The sequence below is a fragment of the Musa acuminata genome, chromosome BXJ1-8, assembly GCF_036884655.1.
Source record: "Musa acuminata AAA Group cultivar baxijiao chromosome BXJ1-8, Cavendish_Baxijiao_AAA, whole genome shotgun sequence".
Classification (NCBI taxonomy): Eukaryota; Viridiplantae; Streptophyta; class Magnoliopsida; order Zingiberales; family Musaceae; genus Musa; species Musa acuminata.
In genome coordinates, this window is record NC_088334.1 from 4,008,944 (window position 1) to 4,032,076 (window position 23,133).

Consider the following 23,133-nt stretch of genomic DNA (forward strand, 5'->3'; position numbering starts at 1 on the left):
AACTCCGGTCAAGAGCAATAAAGGTTGTCTGTTATCTTAGACAAGGCATCACGCAAATATAGTGCAGCAAAATTTCGAACAGCAATTAACGTAGTGATAAAGGAGGCGTAGTTTAGCAGAAAGAAAGCATGAGTTCTTCTCTCGAGCAAAGAAAACGTGAACATACAGCACGCATTCATCATGACCATGATCTACAAAGAAGATAATATATTTAACAGCCTAAAAACAAGCGCACAAGAGGAGGAACTCCTCAACCTGAAGAAAGAGAGACAAGGAAAATTATCCAAGTAGCATGCATGGAACAACCACCTAGGTAGATCTTCTACTAGAAGACTAACTCTAATATAATTAGGCCGAAGAAGACTTTGGCAGGAATTATATGCATATCACATGTACTTGTAGGATCCCAAGGTGGAATCGATCATGCAACAGGTTAAGGTTACAGTAGAATCTTGGACAGTGCACCTTGCTGCAGCTACTTGTTCCTTAAGCTATACATTAACCATCAAGAAGTCAACTGAGGTGGTGTGGTGAAATTGGATATAGCCGTTTCTTGTGCCTAAGAGTTATCTTAAAGGAGAGGCAGCAGTTTAGAAGAAGCATAAGTTTCAGGGACGGACCTTGTGTGCTCTCTCTCCATGGTTTCCTACGGCACTGCATCTTTCCTTACACAAGCTGATGCGTTGTTGAGGAAGAACCTGATCTACCAGGTGCACATTTCATGATGCTCTGCCTCCTTGTTTCTCCATGTTTTCTTGTCTTGTGTTGCCATGTACTTCCATTGCTCTGTCATCCTCTTCTACACTGCTGCGGTGGCTTGTTATGAATGTTCACATCTTTTTTCTCCTCTCAGTAACACTGATATCTGTGGCTTTTGTTCATTTAACAAATATAAGAGAGAAGAAACCCGGTTCACAACTTTTACAAAGTTTTCTTTCTTGTATAAAGTTTAGAAAGTAGAAACAGCAACAGAAGAATTAAATGTCATACATCACAAATACTAAAGCCTAGCAAACCTGAGGCATTGATTAATTTCCTCTACATAGGTTAATCAATGTCAGAAATCATCAGTGAGAATTAGATGTTTATTTTTCAGTGCACAGGCATCATATACCGTACGTATGATACCAATATCCAGGAAGAGTAGTTTGCTGATAGCTAAAAAGCAGAGAAGTTTAACCAGAATCCACCGTTTGTAGATTAAGTTCTCTGCAATTGAGTACAAAAATGTTTGATACATCAAGCCACTTTAGGCAGAACCATGCTGGTTAATATAAAATTGATGTGTTGTTTGGGAGAGAAAGAATAGCATATATCAGACAAAATTAGCTTCCTGAAACTTGTTCAGGCATCCTGACCAAACTTGAACAGGTGTGAAGCTAATGAGATCTTATCTCAGGTCAAAACTAGTGTGTTTTGAGAAAGATAATATTAATGCCCCCGTTAGCAATGATCATTATGGATACATAGCAAAATGATACAAGTTTTTACATTACCTAAATGATACGTGAGAAATACTATCATCAGGTAGCAAGATCTCAATATCTTTAGGAGTTATGTAGCTAAGGACTGGCAACTTACCCTTTTTGGTGCAGAGAAGAAACATCAAGCAGAACATCATTTTGACCATCTACCCGGTATTCCTCTGCTTGTTAATCATCTCCATCCAATCAGTTGTGAACAACGAACTGGACAAGCCCAGATACCATTGTGGCTGCAAATGTATCGATGCAAATGGATCGGGGACATGTCGCAATGTATGTGGAGTGCAGTTCTCAACTTCCATTCAGGCAATTGCTTGCCCAGTACCAAGACCCCAGGAGTGGCCTGCTCTAGTGCAGGTGCCCAGTGCTAAATATAGAGCAGTAAGGGCAGCCTCCCACAACTTTCGGGGCTTACCTGATGGCTCCTGCTTCAAGGATCTCTCTTGCGCAGCAACATCACTCTTCACTGGACAAAATGAATCCATTGCAAAAAGTAAGTCAGTTGAATTTCTAACAAGATTAGAAGAATTTGCATATTTTGAAGCAACAATCAGCAACCAAAATGCTATTTGCAGGTCTAGTGAAGAGGATACTCTTAAATTCAATTCCAGAGAACAAGGAAGATATTTCAAGCTTTGTTTCTGTAGCTTATCTTGTATGGATCTTTCTAATCTCAGTTCCTTATCTGAACCTCTATTTTTCGAAAATCTTAAGGTTCCAATTAACCGAAGTATGTTTCAGGGAACAAACAGCATTCCTGGTCCAGACAACTATGTAGAGCGCGGTCTACTCTCTCAATCCCCTGTGCACCTTATTTTACCTCTCTGCTCAGTAAAGTTTAACCTAACAGTTCCAGTAACTATAGGTGATGTTCAAAATAAAAAAGGCAGGTACCATTACTTGGGAGAATTAATGAAACGAAATTGGAAGAACCATAATATTAATTTCTTTCTTCGCAGAGGTCAACTGCATAAAAAACCTATATCTTTGGCGTGAAAATTCATCCATCATCAACGAAGAATTATTTCAAGGTTATCGGAAAGGAAATCCTGCTCATAAGATCAGCGAATATGTTGGAGGTCAGAGTAAAATAAATTAAGTTCGTAATAACAGGTATCAGCAGATTATGAAGGTATTCTAAATCTTGAATTCTCTTGCAGCTTATGATTTCCTGAATACAAGCAAAATTAATTTCAATGTAAATTTGTGGTACAACTCCACCTATAGCAATCGGGGCAAACCACGGCTATTGCGGGTACCAAGAACCTTGAATATGGTATGCATAACAATCCTAAAGACTCAGATTTTGATCATACAATGTGATGTTTAAGATTCTCTGTTCCTCTTCTATCTCTGTAACCATAAGGCTACTTTAAGAAGGCTAACTTTTAGAACCACCCCCACCTCACTTCCAAAAAAGAAAAGTCACACAGACAGAGAAAATAAAAGAGGTCAGGAATGCTGAAAGTAAGAAATAAGAGGCTCAGATATAAGTGCATGGATCTAGTATTTGTGTTTATATATAACGTGCTTTCAAACAAACTAACAAATAGAAGTGTATGGCTCAATTTTCTTGGGGAACATGGTAACCTGAAGCATCTGAACAAAACTAGTAATAAGGAAGAATGGGACTGGTTTGAGTTTGTTTGAGTACCAAGTGGTTGCACACTTGAGACATGATTATACTTCATAAAGAATTACTAAATTTGAGTAATTTAGTGAAATTTTGACAGCACCAAGGAGTTTCATCCTTGACTAGCATCCCACTGCCTTATTAACAGCACACACATAAAATTTTACGGTCATTTTATATATTACCACTAAGAACTCTTAATGATGATATATTAATCCAAAAAGATATTCTTTCCATGCTTATAGTCATGGCCCCTTAGGAATGGATTGTTTATCAGTTAGCAACTACAATGTGGAAAAAAAATAGGCTGTATGCCAACAATAATTTATGTCCAGATTCAAAATTCAACATCCTTTTTGTTCATAAACAGTGTCTTATTTGGTTCAGGTCTCAGAAGATAAATAAAGAGAAAATATTTGTCTGGATAGGAATAAACTATAGAACTTCAAAATCATCACCAAGATAATCAGTTGAGAAGTAATGTATATATACCACATCACACCTAAATAATGCACCGATGATCCTAATTAACATCATAATCAAGATTTATGATATTAAATGTTTCGTAAGATGCAACATAGTGTCACATAAAGCATTCTAAAAAATTTTAAACTAATTCATACATAAAATTGATACATGTTTTACAGTATGATACATTTTTTTCAGTATAATACATTTAGAAGTGCGCTGGACAGCCTTTTGGTATAAAACATTTATAACAAAAGATACACATCTAGCCGAGTAAACAACATCCTCTGTTAAACATTTTGTCTCCACTACAACGACTACTTAAATCAAGTTTCAAGTTACAGATTTATTAATTACTTCCATGGGAATCAATATCAACTATTTCTTTCATATCAGTTGAAATGTTTTTCAACCAGATGTTTCCATGTGTTTCCCAAACATTCAGGTCTCAAATGCATTTCTTCGCCAATTTAAGTCTTCGAAGAGTAGAATCCTTCTTAGTTATGTCAAAGAAATGCCCAAGGCAGGGACAAGGATTGCTCTGGACTTGTCAGAATTACTTGGTCCACTTCTTTATTCATGGGTGGTCCAGTTGCTATTACCTGTAAGCAGGATTCTTCTCACCTATTTGTTTTTTTCAAATTATGTAAAACTTCAGCAAACTTTGGGTTCGTTCCATGTGGTAACTTCATGTTCTTTCAAAACAAAACTAATCTCTATGTTTCTTTTATAAGGAAAAAACTTTGGTTGTTGCATAGCCTTTTTTTTCACTAATTTGGTCAGCAATATATTTGTTTCTGTAACATCACATATTACTAGATGCATCAAAGAAAGCAGGGATGGTCAACTTCAACCTATAAAGATGCAGATAATCAAAACATGATGCTAGCAATGTTCTCAAAGGAAAGATTTGCAACGTAAACCATATTGTAACCTGGGTTGGTTTTCTAGACACCTCAAAATTAAAAAATTTACCTCTATGTTTGCTACTTGTCAGCGTATCTTTTCAAACTTGGTCCATGTCCTCGTCTTAGTCACTCATCATCTCATCAGAAACAAGTTAACTTATAGACAGAAAACTTTAAGAAATCCTCCAAGAAATACATTGTGAAAAAAACAAAAAGTTTCAAACACAATTTGAAGTTAAAACAAAAACAAATTTTAGTATTTATCTCCATAGCAAACTTTCCCAATGGCACTTACAATCTCTTTGATGACAATGCAGGTCTTCTTGATTTCTCTAGTACATGACAAGCAGCACATGATACGAATTATGATGAAGGTACATGGGCTTGGAGATGGACCATATTGGGTGATCACTTACTGCCACTTTTTGTCCATATCATTTCTTTATATGCTGTGGTTGGCAACTTTTGGATCTATCATAGGTATGTCAATCACCAGTCTAAGAATATCCTGGATTTGGAAAATGTTTTATACACTCAACGCTTTCTTGCTGGACATCCTTTCCAGGCCTAGATATTTTCAGACTGAATAACTACTGTATCCAATTCTTATTCTATGGACTCTACATAAACCTACAGATTGTACTAGCCTTCTTGGCAGGGATTGGATTTTCTGATGTCCACAGTGCTGCAGGTAGTCTATATTCTCCATGTTTTTAGATCTATTACAGTAGTGACTTGCAAAAGTCATAGTTTATTAAAAATCTTATCCTCAGTTGTAGGCTACATTTATGTGTTTGGTTCTGGACTTCTGGGTTCCTTCCTTTTCCAATTCTATATTGAGCATCTAGACTTCTCGAGTAAGTTTTTAAATATTAAAAGAAATAAGAGAGTGCAGAGTTCCATGTTATGATATCATTGGATGTGATTGAAGGAAAGACGCTATTCATCATGGAGCTAATTCCTGGTTTCTCATTGTACCGAGGACTATATGAGCTCTCACAATTTGCATTAGGAGGTCATTACCAAGGAACTTATGGTATGCAGTGGAAGGATTTGAGCGAACATGACAATGGCATAAAAGAAGTTTTAGTCATCATGGCATTAGAATGGCTGATTCTACTTTATGTATCATATTACCTTGATCAACTGGCACTTGCAAGGAATGGAGGATGCAGATATTCATCAATTTTCACAAGAAACTTCAAAAACAGGAGCATTCAACCCACAGTGCCAATCAAAATTCCCAGTTCAACTATAACTGTGGATCAAGAGAACTCTGATATTTTTGAAGAGGTAACCCCTGTCACAATTACTCCCTTCAGATGTGATATTATTTCATTTACTAGATGCTTCAGCATCTTGTGATTTTCCGGACAGGTCTGCAAAGTTGAGAATTTGTTGAAAAAATCTACCGGAGGTCATCCTATTATTTTAAGTAATTTGGAAAAGGTTTATACGGGAAAGGATGGAAACCCGAACAAGCAGGCAGTTCACAGCCTATCCCTAGCAGTTGCAAAAGGAGAATGCCTTGGCATGCTTGGTCCAAATGGATCAGGGAAGACCACCGTTATCAACATGGTACCTACTTTGGATCCTATTTTGACATTGGAAACCAGAATCAATTAGAAAAATCCTAGACTGAAGACATAACATTGATATGCATGTAAGATAACTCTGGCTCTTTAATAGAGGAATCCTTAAGGCTTCATTGACCACATTCAAGCTACAATTTGGACATAGGTCAATGTAATGGTACATATTCTGAGGACTTATCTATAGGGCTTCAGTGTTTCAGAAGAAGCAAATTTCCTAGCATACTTTAGAACATTTTAAGATCAAATTCAGCATGATAGGATTATTCCAGAGGTCTTCTATGATCAAACATGTCAACATTCCACACTTATTTCTATGAAAATTCTATGTGATATGCCTACTTCAATTCAAAATTGTCAAATACATTCACTTGATCATGGCACACAAACGAAGTTATGGAAATGAAGCTATAACTCAGTGAGTAATTCACATCCATGACAAAGAGAATGCACTGTTACCATAGTTACACACAGTAGATGAGAAATTAACTAGCTAATTCTCATAGTGAGATGGAGAATACATCCTAGAAGGAATGATAGCCAATTTCATTGATAACAATGTTGAATCTGATTTGTTGTACTTGCCTAGAAGGTCTAGTCTTGATGATGTCCTTCAAGAAGCTTTCTTGACTTGTCCAAAAAACTGATTAATCAAAAAGAAACCATAATATGTCAAAGAACAGCAGATACTCTTGTTCTCTTTCTAAGAAATTTTCCACTACCAAGATTCCCAAGTTTTTTAGGAAAAGCTATCATCACTCTTGATAGGTTGGTTTTGCAAGGTAAATCCTCAGTGCATTGGATCAAAGTACTTGACAATCAGATCAAATAACAGTGCATATCTGAAAGTTGATTACTAACATAAACTTGTGTAGTGATAAGTTCCATGTTGCAATCTACATGTAACTAATTCTGGGTATACCTCTCTGTAGGTGACTGGACTGCTTCTTCCGACATCAGGAAGAGTATTTCTTAGCAACAAAGACATAAGTTCAAGTATGGACAACATTCATACAAAGATCGGCATCTGCCCACAAAAGGAGTATGAGTCCCTCATCATTTTTCTTTTTTCTCATTTGCTCCTCATCTAAAGTAATAAGTTAAATGTGATGTGCCCATGTTAATATACAAAATCATCTGTGACATTGAACTACTCCTGTGACAATGTTAAAGCAAAGTATCCATTGTTTACTGGCATTGACATTTTCACTGCAGCTTGCTCTGGGATAGTTTGAGTGGGAGGGAACACTTGATGTTCTATGGCAGGTTAAGAAATCTAAAGGGTCTGGAACTACAACAAGTAAGAAAAAGATCATAGTACCAACTTCATATTGTAGAATATACCTTGTTCTACAGCATCAAAATGCTTGCAAGCTTTTTAATATTCTCTTTCCAGCTGCTACCTACAGAAAGATAATTCCTAACCTTGATTGGGCCAAACAGGCAGTTGATAATATACTCAGAAGCTTGGATCTTTATGAAGGCAATGTGGGTGATCACCTTGCAGGAACATATAGTGGGGGCATGAAACGGCGGCTCAGCGTAGCAATTTCCCTTATTGGAGATACACAGGTTTGTCTGAGTAATTAAGTCTTACCATTTTTATTTAGTTCTCGTCCAGTATGTTCTTAAGTAATATTAATGGCAAATATTATACAAAGACATCACAAGCAGTTGGCCATGCAGGTTGTGCTTTTGGATGAGCCAACCACAGGTCTGGACCCAGATTCAAGGAATTACTTGTGGCACGCAATTAAATTGGCAAAGAGAGATCGGGCTATTATTCTTACCAGTAAGTTCGTACACTTGAATCTTGTTTAAATGTGATTGCAATAGAAAATCAGCCTAAATTACTTCAAGCTGACATAGATCTTCTTTAGGAAGACTTTAAGTATGTCATCAGCACCTTTTAGTAATTTCTATTTGCTATGATGACTGTGTGGGATCTAATAATTAAAATGAGAAGTAAATATTTCTGTTGTATCATATTTTTTTGCCTTCTTCATTGTACTTGAAACTAGGATTCAATCTCTTTAGTTTTACTTCCTCAACTTCAGAACTACAGACAAAAAATTGTTTTGTAACATCTAAAGAGTCTAGTATTCCAGATTTTTAGTGTACTTGATTATCAGTTCTCGTAATTCAGAACTACAAGAAAATAAAGTATTATATTCCATTTCAAAGGGTCCTGGTTGTTCCAAGTTCTCTTTCATAGAGCATTAGATTCTTATAATAAAGTGGTTTGAAGGAGAAGATAAATGATAACAATATTCCATTTCCAGTTTGAATTTAGCATGCATCACCATGATTTTCTTGCTGCAAAGCCTTTAGAAAATTACTTGCACACAGCTAGGTGTGGAGCATAGAGAAGAAACGGACTGCTAAGCATAGGGAAAGAAAGCATCTGGATTAGCTACCAACTCCAATGAGATTTCAAAGAGGACTAAAAAGAAGTAAGAAATTGATAAGGACATAATGAGGTTGTTTGATTCAGGCCTTAGTCCTTTAATGATTGATTAAGGTAAGACTTAAACTTATGCATCTGCTGATCATCTTGCCCGGTCTCTTTAGATTAGAAAATTACGAAAGATAAAGGTAAGGTCAATGGATAATTTGCTTCAATCTTTTTACGCATTCCATATTTCATGAAACAATGGCATATAGATGAAGTAGGCATGATTTTTTATTTAAATTAGGTGTTCAACCCCACCAGCCTTGTTTATCAACAAAATGCACCATCCACCACCAGTATGGAACCAACCAAGGCATCACAATCTTTCCCACTCGGACCTAACATCATCATTAGGGTCTAAAATCTACAGATCAAAAATCATCTCTGAGGCTCCAATATAAGCTTCTCCCAAGAAAACTATGACTAGAATGTGCACAAGATAGTCCACATCTTCGCACGTGCTAACTCACGTGGGAAGCCAAAGTTGCTGTGGTACCAATTGTCAAAACCAAGCAATACACTAGACTGGCCCAATACTTTAGATGAAAACAAGCCTAAACCAGATGACTTAAAAAGCATAAACCCAAGAACAATTAGTAACAACAAACCATTAAGGGGAAAAGAAAACAAAAAGAAATGAAATGATGGAATAGTCCTACACAACTACAGAGCAAAACAAAACAATGACTCCAGTTGCTTTTGTCCAAACCTGATTTCCTTGTAGACTGAGTATAAGAGAGGAGTCTAAAGAATTTCTCATCTTTTTCAAGATATATGCATCATGATACCATTCATATGAAAAATTGGCACTAGAAAAAAAAAATAGCCCAAGAACAATTAGTAACAACTAACCATTAAGGGCAAAAGAAAAGAAATGATGTAATAGTCCTACATGACTACAGAGCAAAACAAAACAATGACTCCAGTTGCTTTTGTCCAAACCTGATTTCCTTGTAGATTGAGTATAAGAGAAGAGTCTAAAGAATTTTTCATCTTTTTCAAGATATATGCAGCACGATACCATTCGTATGAAAAATTGGCACTAGAAAAAAAAAGTTAGCCACTGTGCTGCTTTGATCATTACCATCCATTGCTCCAAAGAAGAATATAGAATGATGATGATTATGTGCCAAATTGAGTTTCAACAAAGGGATGGAGCTCAGTACAAGCTGGGGAAGATTGGAGAGCCTGAAATGCAGCAAATATGTAGACAGGGAAGAGCTTTAGCATTTGTGTCCTTTTCCCAGGAGAATTGTTCACTTAAACTAAGAACATGAGGGAACAACAAGTAGAAACTAAATGATATATGCAATAACATGCTTAGGGCGCATATGTGTTATTCAATAATCCATGGAACACATTCTCGTTTAGAACCTTGACTACTGGCATGTGAAAACAAGGAAGACAACATTCAAAAAGATATTAATGTAAATTTGAGCAAGTATTATTGGCATTAATCATTGGAAACTAGTTTACTCGGTAGTATATCAGAAATTATGATCAATTGATGAACATATGCTAGAGCCACGATTCCAAAACTAATTATTTTTCCAAATTGCCCCACATACTAATTTAGAATATTTTTGAATCACTTTACTCTTTATTTATTATATGATCCATAAAACATGTAAATTTTAAGGTGCTCCTCCATAGCTACAGATTTTGATTTCCAAAATGAACTATCATCAACAGTTTATGATGAAAAACTGGCCTTGACGAGGACAACTTGTACACATGAATGCAAATTGAGCAGACAAATCTATGATTGATATTTCTAACCTTCACTTAACTCAAATTGCAGCACACTTAATGGATGAGGCAGAGTTTCTTTGCGACCGTCTAGCAATCATTGTGAATGGCAGATTGCGGTGTGTTGGAAGCTCAAGTGAGGTGATTGATGAAACTTATTACCTATGACTCGACATTTATCTCTTGTTCTATGATTAAGTACAACATATGTAGAGCTACAAGATTAATATGATTCAAATGAATGCTTGCTAGAACTTCTACATGTCAGTTATCAACTATTTAGAGCAAGACAAATCTATAAAATCTAAAAATATGAGGCAAGTTCATCCCTCATCAGAACATGAGGGCTCATGATATTGCTTCTCAAAAAAGTTCGATACCAAGAACCCAACAAAGTTACTCCAGCAAGTTAGCTAATTTCCAGAACTTATTCAGCAACCAATGAGTTGTTGGTCTCATCACTAAATGATACTACCACAGACCTCACAACACTAAGCAATTCCTTCACCAGTAAATGTATATAAATGTCTTTGTTAAGCATCTGGAACTCTTTACAAAGTTATAAAGCTAAAACAATCTGCTTTTCCATGAAATCATGCTTCAATTAGTTCACACAATTCTGGATATATTTGACAATAAACGAATAGGTTTCACCTCACACCACCGGGCCAAATCTAGAAAATGAACCATGGAAGTGGAATTTTCATGTGAATGCATTTTGAATTTTTTTTTAATTGAAAATCTAGAAAATATGCAACTTTGCTTATTGCAGAATCATGCTAGAAAAAAAAGGCTTATTTTACATGCAACCATCCCTTTTCCAGTGCTTTCCTACGAAGTTTCTTTTTTTAGTCACAACAAAGTTCAAGAAAACAACTCTTGCTGGTTATTGGAAATCTTTTCACATACCTTTATGTATTACAGCTCAAAACAAGATATGGAGGATCGTATCAACTTACCATATCAGCAGATCCTATCAACAAGGACATTATTGAGGATATGGTGACTAGCCTCTGTTCAGACGCCATGAAGATTTATGATGTCATTGGGACCCAAAGATTTCGGCTGCCCAAGCAAGTGGTAAGAGTTCAAGAGATCTTTAAGGCCATAGAAGTTCTCAAGAGACAGGTAGCAATTCATGCTTTCGAGGTGACCGGTACCTCTATGGAGGATGTCTTCAGCAATGTAGTTAATCACGCACTGGAAAGCGAAATAGATTAGATTTTGACAGAATTTTGTTGCTTTATCATTTCCAGTGTAAAATTACTTTTATGCAGACTTAAGATGAATGTAGCAAAGAGTGAAAGTAGCATGTACATAAAAAGTGCATCCCTATGCAAAGCTCTGATGTGAAGGCCACCAAGAGTGTTAAAAGCAAATGCTAGCAAAGTTAGCCCTTCAGAAAAGAAAGTTGAGAGGGGAAAAAGCCAGATTGAATTACTGCAACTGTCAATAGTTTTATCATGTCCTCTATGTTTGTGCAGCATATTTTGAAACTAGAAATGCAAATAGTTGGATCTTATCGAAAAAGACATCCTGCGACAAAACATTATATAAACCTGAGGTCCCTTATGTATTAATAAGCACAAATTAAAGAACATTAGAACAATTACATTGAAACATAAAAGTAGGCTCCTAGAAAGATATTATGACAATCTCGAGTATAAACTCCTAATTCAGAAGTACCACCATAAGAAGTAGATCAGATCCACAGTGACCAAATGGAAAGTTACGGTGGTTCAGGTGAGAGTAGCCTATTTAGCATTTGCCTCCAAAGCGCTAGCTCATGGCCCTCAGACGACATCCAGTAACAGCAATCTTAGCAACACAACTGCATAAACTTGTGTATCCTACGAACTTGGAAAATCCTCACCCGTCCGATGAAGAAAGAACCGAACGATACTAAGATGAATGAAGCAGAAGAAAAATTAGACGGTGGACGGGTATCAGATACGTCGATCTAGGGTGGTTTCAGATGAGGGTGACGAGCGGAAGGTCCGTGAGTGGTCGCCGGGGACGGCAGCGGGGCGTAGTAGCGGTGAGACTCATCTGATCGCGTCCGCGGCCCTTCTTGTCGGCCCGGTCGGAGGTGGCGGGAGAGGGGACGGATGGACAGATCAGGACGAGGCATTGGGACGATTGCGGGGACGAGCTTGGAATACTAATAACGACGACATCACAAAATCCCACGGCGCCTCCTGCGAACGCGGCTAAAAAGACATGCAACGATATCACAGAAGGAAGAGTATACATTAAATATTTCTTTTTTGGAGAAACCTCAAATTTCTGAGTTTTCTCCCCATAATTTAATATTAGTTCAACTACTAATATCTCATCTTTATTATTATTTTCTAAATAATATATTATGTTTAAAAATGAATAAATTCAAGTTTAAAGCTAAGCGAGAGAAAAAAAATTCTCATAGAAATCATTTTACGAACCCTGAAAATGTATGATAAAATTAAGAGTTAAGATCAATATAAACTTAAGCTAATTAAAATTTAATTACAATATCTTTAAAGAGAATAACAATGCTTTGATTTAGTAATTATAACATTTTCTAAAGATAATTAAGACCAGCTGTAATAAGGGTAATTTTGTTCCTGTGAAATAATTGAGAAAATTCACGGGAAATATAAAAACATTCAACCTAATACAGGAAAAATCTAAAAATTGTTTCACAAAAAAAAAACCAAAATTATTAGTCTATGATAATTTATGGAAATTGGGATTTTTGTAAAAGTAGATCATTCGAACAAAAGGCTTCAGTATTTACACAATTTTGTAATCTTAGCACAAATCTAAAAATTCTAAAAGATTGTTTCACAAAAAATAAAAATCCCAAAATTATTAGTCTTCGATAATTTATGGAAATTGGGATTTTTGTAAAAGTAGGTCATTCGAACAAAAGACTTCAGTATTTACACAGTTTTGTAATCTTAGCACAAATCTATACTCGTCATGGGATTAGTCCCTGCTAACAAGCAGGCAGCAGCCCTGGTTTTGAGAACAGAACAAAGCAAATCGAGAACAGCAGTCTGCAGACTGGTAGAGGAAAGTGGTGTTGTCTGCAACACAAGAAGCATACGATGAAGAAACTCTGGTTGCACTTTGCTGCGTGCTAAGCAGTGATAAACTAATGTACAGCTCCGATAGGAATATTCGGCCGGCCACGGCAAAGCGAAACCCTATAGCCACTAAGGTGGCACCGATGGTCTTCTCCTGCGATACACAACATACCAGCAGATTTATTCAAGTTTCCATCAGCAAAAAATAAAATATCCAATGCCTACAAATGCACATTCTACCATGGAATGCATTTAAGCAAGAATTTTGGTTTTTTTGGTGTGTTGAATCGAAAATAAAGAATAATGTGTTTATTAAGTTAAACCAATTGTCTAAATCAAACTCTTATGATGGTGGAGAAAAAACCAAATATGAATAATAAGAAGTGGTCATTGTAAGAGGGCTCCCTCCCCCAACCCCATTTTCGTCTGTTAGCTTTCTTGCACCTTGAGAATTTCCGCACCCATTGACTCAAGCATACCATACTTTCTTGGTTTCTATTTCAACTTCCTCGGTCCGTGTTTCAAGATGGGACAGACAATAAATATTAAATACAAAACCAAAATAAAAGGAAGTCCTTTAAGAAGTCAATAAGCAATCACTTACTGAAAAAGGAAGAAACCCCAGACAAAAATGATGGAGAAAAGCCTATGGTTATACTTTGATTAGGACAAGAACGATGGAGATAAGCGTATGGTTATACATTGATTAGGACTAAGAAGTATATGATAATGCAGTTATGATCGACAGCCAAGAGAATGCTAAATGAAATCCAGACTTTTATATTGAGAACCAACCACCTCAAAAATAATTAGCATATATACACACACACACACACACACACAGGCAATTCAAAAGGCTGTTCAAAGCTAGACAAATGTCTCGATGTTGGGAGTTTGCTCTAATGGTGTTCTCAACCTAATCAAGTAATATAAGCAGAAATAATATTTTTATGGATTTAACTAAATATTGCTCAGCTTTTAGTTTCTTAAACACTGATACAACATCGATTTGATATGCATGTTACTTGTGATCATATGGGTAAGATCTTAACACACAAACTGACTGGTCAAAAAAATCCAAGTGTAAAAGTTAACAACCAGCATAACAGCAATCAACAAAACCAATTCAACATAAGAATGATTGAGAAAGCTGAGAGCATTATGTTGGACCTCATTCACGGAATAATTATGTGAGAGATTTGCCAGCCCACTCTCGCTCCCGTCGCTTGAGCTTAGCTTGCATTTTGTTAAATTTTTCTTTGCCCTTCTCTAGAAGAGGATCATGCACAACATATTCATTTGGATCATCTTTCCTAGTCATGCCATCCTGCAGAGAAAGATCTGAAACTAAATTATCGTGACAAGGGAGGACGGAAAAAATCCTGAAATGCGAGACAAGCGGTGGCAAAATAACCTTCTCAGAGGATTCGGGAATGAACTTCAACTGGGTTGCCATCCATCCAGAATCATCTTCCTCGTTATTATCCTTAGAACCATTACTACTCGGTGCAGAGAGCTTTGTGGAGAGACTCGTTTTAAATCTTTGCAGCTTTGTTAGAGTCTGGTAGAAACACAACCCACTTAGCAATAATCAAGCCATGAAGAACTGTTAATAAGTAAATGGCAAATTAGTAGCTACTATTAATAAATCCAAGTTCACAAACACTTCATGAATCTCCCCAGAACAGCAAAATTGCATGGCATTGTGCTTATTAAAAAAAAATTGTAGTGAATTTAATAGCAGAATAGAAGTTTCATGCATGTCAAGTGAGTACATACATCTTCTTCACGGCCCTGATTTCGTCGCTTCTTCTGCTTCTGCAGTTGTCTTTCTTGTTCAGCATGATTAAGTAGCTCCAAATCTGCATCTGCCTTAGCCATAAGTTCAGCCCTAGCTTCTGATCCCATACCCTTTTTCTTCATGGACAGTTTTTCAACCTTGGTATTTTGACCTTTAGTATCATCGTCATTTCTCCTGTAAATATAAAGATACATTTAAAACAGATCAACAATAGCAACAAAGTCACAGGTCAAAAAATTAAATAAAAAAAGGCATTGCAGGTCCTCCAGTCCACGAGACACCATCAACCTTTCTTGTTGGTTTTGCTGACTCGACTAAAACAGATAAAACAATTTTAAATAACAAAAAGAGCATGTTGTCAAAGTCGGGTCAAAAGAGTCAGAACAGTGGTACTAATTTGGAACTAGTTTAAAATTCCATCACTTCTAGGTGAAATTGTTTCTAGGTCCTGTTACTTCCATAGGGTTCCACATTAATTTCTTCTATTAAATGCTAAAGACACTTGGATCACAGCAATTTAAGAATAAGGAAGCCTGATGGCCTTCTATCAGATGATAGGCAGACCTAACTTCCCTTGTCAGAGAGAACTGGAAGGGCTCAAATTCATTAAAATAAGACGCATAGTAGGATAAAGGACCTTTCGGTTCCTTATTTCCTTTATTTATTGGCCTGACAAATGTTAGAAGTTCATGCACTTGAAAATGGTTGTAACTTGTACATCTGATTGGCGTTGGTTGCAGAAATCAGCTTACAGCAGAGATAATAAGATGAAAAGTAAGTGTGCCTATTATTTAGTTATCTACTATATTCCTTCTATTCTCTTATTCTTCAACCTGGTTCTCTGCTGGTTTCTGCTGGAAATAAATCCCAACAGCAAGATATTTGTTGTTACTGATGAAGTGATATTTGGAAAACAAGGTTGTATCATTATTATGACATTAAAATGAACAGTCCAACGACTATGATGCACGTTATAGAAATGGCAAACAACTTGATTGACACAAAGAATCCTATATTAAACAGAAAATCAATTTCTGAAAAGCATGCAACTAAAACACAAGCATAGCAAATACATTGAGTTAAAAAGACAGATGAAAACCTTGATGACTTTATAAATTATGACATTATGAAGATACAAGAGCTGATAAATCCATAAGGAAAAAAATGTGGAAGATTAAACACCCACAAGTATAAGGACCTATTGGGTAACAAATCATGGATGGCCATATAAAAAGAGGCCTAAAGGTCACATCATAGTCAACTCATCATCACATTCCATTGGTTGCGTCAATTAGCTAGATAGTGCTAACTGAGTTCATATCCCTTCTTCCACCAATTTAACCATCCTTCCACGCATAAAAGAACCAAGGTGCACTACTGCAAAGAAAAGCAAGCTGAAGCTATCCATGAGAATCCTAACCGAGAGGAAGAAACCGCACCAATAAATCCTAGAGTCAAAGCAAATCAATTGGCATAGCTCATCACCGGATGCATCAAGAGGACATGAGTGAACTTTAAGGGGTATAGCTGAAGGTTCAGTGTCAAGTCAACTCATTCAATGATTTACACAAAGAAATGAAAAATGGCAATTCGAGTTTCATTTAGAATTAACCTAGACTGAAGCCTAATTTGTGCCTGTACCCAGGGTCATGTTCATATACTGTTAGTTCAATTGCAGTACTATAGTCTTTTTCTCAATATATTTTCTAGTGTTTAACTAGATTTATTATCATTATAAATTCTCTCTTTGCAGGTAAGCTGAAGTGTGGTTCATACCATACTGTACATCTACGCACATTATGATGTAAGCTTACCAGCCATACCAGCATTGAACATAGACCAGTAAGAAATAAGACCAACTTGCAGTAGTATGTCAGGCATATCACTTTTGGACTGATGGGAGCTTAACATAAACAGAAAAACTTCATTCATGGGTTATTTATAGGTGCTAAACTAATAGCAAGATATATTAAAAAAATAAATGTCCAGGAATGTGAAATTTAATCAAACATATCTCAGATTAGATTCTGATACCTTGAAGGTGATGCTTCACGGTCTTTTTGCCTAGTTTTTTCTGTCACAAAACGAGAAATATTTATCACCAAATACAGACATAAAAACACATTTTGTAACATTTGAAAAATTGTTACATGTAGACAGAATGGAAACTGAAAGAACAACAATTGTTAGTCAATTAAGCCCACTTTAAGCTTGAAACCAGAGGAGACACCAAAACTGAAAACACTGAGAAGCGACATATTTTCTGTATTCTTCCTCCTAATACAAGCTTGTCAAACTGTAATCCTTATATCAACAAAAGTTCACTACAGTCTACATTCCTGGGCATACAAATTTCTTCTTTCTACAAAGGTTTCATGAGTTGACTGTCCAAAACTCTCTTCCACATCAGCCAATCACTTTTGTTACTGTTCAGAAAAGCGCAAGATAATATGGAAAGCAAAACAAGGGTATGCTATAATTCATATAAGCTACATGTGACTTAGGTTTTTACCAGTGATTAGATGGTATATGAAATTAGAACATGGTACTCAACCTACAACTAGATGAAAGTCAAGCAAACGGCTAACGGAACTCTTTTAAAATTAAAGCTCGACTACTACATGAATTCTTCAAAAGATATATTTCCAAGACAAATTTTACATAGAACAGAACAAATACTTAATTGCCTTGATTGCCAACATTTTCACTTAATCTTTAATAATCAAAGATCAACATAATAACTTAATAAAGTTGTCTTCACCAGTCTATGTAGACATAAGCAACTGTGGGTAATTTATCAGATGCATAAAAATACATCGAGTGAGATAGCACACATTACCAGCAGGTAACTTCTCATGAGTGGCAACGTCACCCATCTCCCTTCGCTTTCTCAAGATTTGCAAACGCATTCTGGCATCAAAGTTGGCTTCATCATCGTCATCACTATGATCATCAGCATCTAAATCATCCATTTCATGTTCTCTGATGGAGTCAACTTTATTGGAGGTTAAAGCCTCTCTGACCGCTAAACGAATCTCGTTTTTCTTTTCTACTTCTGTGGAAGACTGCATGCCAGCAAAAGCTTTAGTTCTTCTATATTGTCTATTCATTGACTGTATCAAGCATAAAATTAAATCATGCAAAAGATACGCAAAATTAGACTTTAAAATGACCAAGTCACAGACATAAGTGAAGATAGGTCCGTGGTGTTTTAACACATTGGTGCTGAAGATTATTACTCGAAGAAAAAGAATGTGTTCAAGGATATATATCTCGAGTTTGGAATTGTCACAGAATAGTTCACAGATAAACAAGAAAAGTGGTTTATTAATTACTAAATTCCAGGTACTAAGAAGTCCCATACAGATGAACTAGTAAAGCCAAAACATGCCTTTTTGCAGTTTATTCAAGACAACATTATCAAATAGTTTACCACATCAGATTGAGATTTAGCACAAGACCAAACGAAAGAAATACATTTTAACCGGTGTATACTCACCAATGGTTCTGGTTTTGCTTCTTTGAGGAAACGAGGATCATCTAACACGTCATGAATGCTTTTAATTTTTTCCTTTATGTTTGCAGCCTCCATTTCATCTTCTTCAACTTCTTCACCAAAGGATAGCATGTTTAGCTGCCTACACGATGCAAACATATCAGTCCAACTTACTAGAGGCTACCAGTCATCTTTACGAAGATGAATACGGTGGTAAATGAAGAATACGAAAGCACTCAAGGAATTATATAATGAGCAAAAGTGAAGCAAGAGAGTATGTACTTGACAGCTTTCTTCTTCTGATCCTGTCCCTCGACAACAACCTTGGCATCAGACTGAGGTTTCTCAGGCAGTTGTCTCGGGACTATATCATCAAATGGATTCCACAGCACCTCAATAAATAAAGAAATTGACTTATTATTTCTTCATGTAAGAAATTAATGGAGTAAAGGATATCTCCATAAAAAGAAGAAATTGTAGGTTGACCTAAATATACCAACACAACTTAAAAAGTACCTCAACAGAAAGAATCTTTGGAGGGGGATGCACTGGCCGATCATCTTTATCAGTTTCAAAATCACCCAAGCTTAGCAGATTAAATATAGAATCCCCAGTGACCTGCCATTATTTGATGTGAGATCCACAAATGTCATATTTAAAAAAAAATCAAAAAGAAATTACAACATCCATCACCTTCCCAAAAATTGTGTTCTTCCTATCAAGCCAGTCACAGCGGTCTAATGTCATGAAGAATTGGCTTCCATTCGAATGAGGTGTGCCAGCATTTGCGCACGCGACCAAGCCCCTGTGGTTAAATCGAAGGCGAGAATGGAACTCATCCGCAAACATTCCCCCATAGATGCTTTCACCACCTGCCAGTAAGAGAAAAATGCCAACCAAAAAACTATACTGATGACAGGGCACAATAATTAGCACAAGGCATGGAAGCAAAATTAGAGGATATGTACATTATACAGCGATGACTAGATCGATTACTAGGATGCACTGTATAAAGGGAAACCCTAAATCGATTGAGACCATACAAAGGGAAAGACCTCAATTGGTTGAAACCAATCAAAGCGGAAGCCCTAAATCGATTGAAAAATAATGAATAGTGCACAAGAGGAGGAAAATAGATTCTTTAAATTCATTTCTATTCCTTTGAAGTAATTGGTCATACAGCATCGATTCCTATCCAGTTGGTGCTCGGACGGACAAAAATAGATTCCTGGATATGATTTCGATTCCCAGCTTCTTTTTTTCTCTCTGAGACGAGTAATGCACCGAGATCCGATATATGGAATTAATCATAAATCATCAACCCCGATCGAGTGGTTTATGGGAATACAAGAGTGGGTTAGGAGGAGGAGTAACAACAAGAAAACACGCGCAAGTAGATACACACCTGTGCCGGTGGCGGTGGGGTCGCCGCCCTGGACGAGGAAGCCCTTGATGATGCGATGGAAGTTGGTGCGGTCGTAGTAGCCCTCGAGGCAGAGCTGGACGAAGTTGCGGACGGCCTTGGGCGCCTCCCTCGGCCACAGCTCGATATCCAGCGGCCCCGCCGTCGTCTGCAGCACCACCTTCCCCTTCGTCGGCGGCTCGAGCACGTACACCGACGACATACTCCTACCCCTTCTCTCCCTCTCGCTATCCCTATCCCTCTCTCCCGACCAAACCAAAACGGCACGACGTGGCGGTGGAGTTCGGATCGGGTCGATGTGGCTGCGAGCCTGCGACTACGGGTCGGGTTTCGGGACCTTCTCGCCCGTTATAATTTGCTTCGTGCTTCTCGCACGTGAATACAAAAACCAGTGTAATCAGAAAAATATACGATACCAATAAATTTTGGATTTGTGAGAACAAAATAAAATAAGTGCCTAAGCATCAAAGTGATCCTACTTTTATCAAGTTTATACGTCATAATAAATATATTTAAATATAATCATAATCAAATGAACATAAATACACCTAAATAAATCTATAAATTAATAATTTTCTTTATTAACCTCATTTTTTAAAATTTTATGCTCGATCAATAAAATATATAATCATAAAAACTTAAATATATATATAATAATATTTTTTTTATAAATTATAAGTGATAAAAGCGAGATTCGAAGTTAAGATATTACAATATACCATCCAAGTATTTCTTAATTAATTGACATCTTCAAATTATATTAGTTGATGTTTAGAATTTTCAACTTTCTGTAAGAGAGTCTAGTATATCACTGCATATTAAATATAGATTAATTATTGTGTAATCATTTTTTTATCTTCATATGTGTTGATGAGTGTCACAAATAATCGAGCCCATTTGAGGTGAAGGAGTGATACTCGGTATCGCTAGAGACGCTTGCTCGATTGAAGTTAGAGTTGATCATTTTCCCATTGATCAATTCACATAATATACTTACACTCAGAGCACACGAGTTCACATAATATTTCACCCCAAGCCCTTTGACATGAAATGCATGAGTCACCGTCGGTCGTCGACGACGGGGACCAGTCGACCCTCATGCCACCACCGCCCGAGAGCCTATCCTCGTCTAGCATCTATGTCTTTGATCGCGAACTCTCTCGGTTGTGGCAGCCTCCGGTGGCTGTAGTTGCGCACCTGCAAGGGACCAGCACCGAAACAAAGAAAACGATACATCAACCCGATACTTCGGCCTTATAGTCAACACCCGATAAAGTGGATATATGGTCAACCCACGTATCTCAAACACAACGATTCAGATGATCCTTCACCTTCACTAGATTAGCTATGCTATCTAGAAAACGTTATACCCAAGTAAATTCAAATAATGATTTAACCCATCTCAAGATACCAAGTGCAACATTAATATTTTGTCTCTGGACTTCAATATTAATTGTTAGTGATAGTCTTGTTGTAACGATCAAATACTGATAATAAAGCATGTTAAATGATAAATCCTTCTTTGGATTGATTTATTATTTACATGTATAACTTTATAATTGTCACGTATTTATCATTACAAGTATGTATAAAATCCTACTACTCATTAACCTTCCTTTGGATCGGGTAATTACCGCATGGATGTAAATACATAATATATTTAATATTTTTATGAGAAATATTATATATGAAAAGTCACTTTGATGATTTCATACATTAAATTACTCAATCTAATATTAAACAATCACTAATTGAATTCAAAACATATTAGTCAAATTGGTTTGATATTAATTTGTTGACTAAAATATGTAATGCAGGTAAACCATTCAATTTATGTCAACAAATAACTTTATAAAACAAATATTATGTTAAAACCAATATAATATTATAATAACATTATTATTAATTAAATTTATATATTGCAATAACATAATTAAAACAACATAATATTACATCGATATTAAATTTGCATATTGTAACAACACAATTAAACCAACATAATATGTAACTTTAGATAAAATCTAAAGAAAATTTAGGAAATTTATGCCTTGCAATGCAAAAAATGAATTTGCATATTGATGAATAGGAAAAGACATTAGAGAAAAAGATATCTCATAATTAAAGTGATATGACACGAGAAAGAGGCTGGAATGTGAAGCATGTTATGGCATGATTACATTAAACCTTCATCTTTTCTGACGGTGATAGAACCAAATCACTCCAAAATACTAATGAAAATATCATTAAAATACATGAAAAACAAGTTTAGATATTCATCAATGATTGTAGGATGGCTCTGATATCAATTGTTGATTTTTTTAACATATCAAATATGAATAAAATAATTATTTTATAGAATCAAAATCGAATTTTGATTAAAAAACATACTTTATAGATCCAAAATAAGATTTCAGAATGTTTCAAATCCACTATAATATGTATGAAATCCTACGATAATTAATAAACATATTAACACAGAAATGTACCTGATGAATCTATCAGAGTATTTTTCTGAATTAATCGGTGATTTGATTTTTCAATTACAGAGTATCCTTAAGAGCTTTAGATTAGATTTCTCTTTGACGGGTGAAGAGAAACTTCATTCGATACTACAACCGGGGACCATAACCTTATTTACAATCATAACTGATGAATCTACAATTATGATTATATTCATAATTGATGAATTTATAATTATGTCTCAAGAGTTTTATATTCCTAACTTATTTCGTCGTTAAGTTAGAAATATGATATCCATACAATTAATTTTCATAATAATTATGTTCTTTAGTCAAATAATTTTATTTTAATTAAATCACTTTAATTTTAGCTAATAAAAATAATAACTTAATATATTTAATTATACATAATTATACACTTAAAATTCGCGACCTCCGGTGGCTGCAGCTGGTCAACCCATGTATCTCAAAACAACGATTCAGATGATCCTTCACATTCACTACATTAGGCATGCTATCTAAAAAACGTTATACTCATTGGACGCCAGTTTGCTTCATACTCGAGCAACAGCGATGTCTTGTCGGATTACTCGACCACTC

The 23,133-nt window shown here is 36.0% G+C and overlaps 2 protein-coding genes across 3 annotated transcripts; one reads left to right on the top strand and one right to left on the bottom strand.

Moving 5' to 3' along the window:
* Window positions 1–46: 46 nt before the first annotated feature.
* LOC103994322 (ABC transporter A family member 8-like) lies at window positions 47–11,721 on the top strand. The gene is made up of 18 exons (XM_009414646.3): window positions 47–710; window positions 1,596–1,977; window positions 2,060–2,139; window positions 2,226–2,370; window positions 2,444–2,563; window positions 2,645–2,760; window positions 4,031–4,189; window positions 4,811–4,973; window positions 5,059–5,184; window positions 5,267–5,350; window positions 5,425–5,786; window positions 5,871–6,071; window positions 7,018–7,127; window positions 7,301–7,385; window positions 7,529–7,657; window positions 7,772–7,877; window positions 10,339–10,427; window positions 11,211–11,721. The coding sequence occupies exons 1-18, from the start codon at window positions 639–641 to the stop codon at window positions 11,505–11,507; spliced, it is 2,826 nt and encodes a 941-aa protein (XP_009412921.2). The 5' UTR covers window positions 47–638; the 3' UTR covers window positions 11,508–11,721.
* A 1,429-nt stretch (window positions 11,722–13,150) lies between these two features.
* Window positions 13,151–20,329, bottom strand: LOC135587111 (peptidyl-prolyl cis-trans isomerase CYP57-like). 2 transcript variants are annotated; one of them, XM_065078113.1, is made up of 11 exons: window positions 20,057–20,327; window positions 19,345–19,523; window positions 19,168–19,269; window positions 18,934–19,043; window positions 18,655–18,793; window positions 17,995–18,220; window positions 17,190–17,229; window positions 15,134–15,329; window positions 14,769–14,915; window positions 14,525–14,681; window positions 13,151–13,508 (listed from the first exon to the last, which is right to left on the bottom strand). In XM_065078113.1, exons 1-10 carry the CDS (start codon window positions 20,274–20,276, stop codon window positions 14,541–14,543), a joined length of 1,500 nt encoding a protein of 499 aa, XP_064934185.1. In that variant the 5' UTR covers window positions 20,277–20,327; the 3' UTR covers window positions 13,151–13,508; window positions 14,525–14,540. The 2 variants fall into 2 exon arrangements, with proteins under 2 accessions (XP_064934185.1, XP_064934184.1); XM_065078112.1 differs by having other exon boundaries at window positions 14,525–14,915; window positions 20,057–20,329.
* Window positions 20,330–23,133: the final 2,804 nt, after the last annotated feature.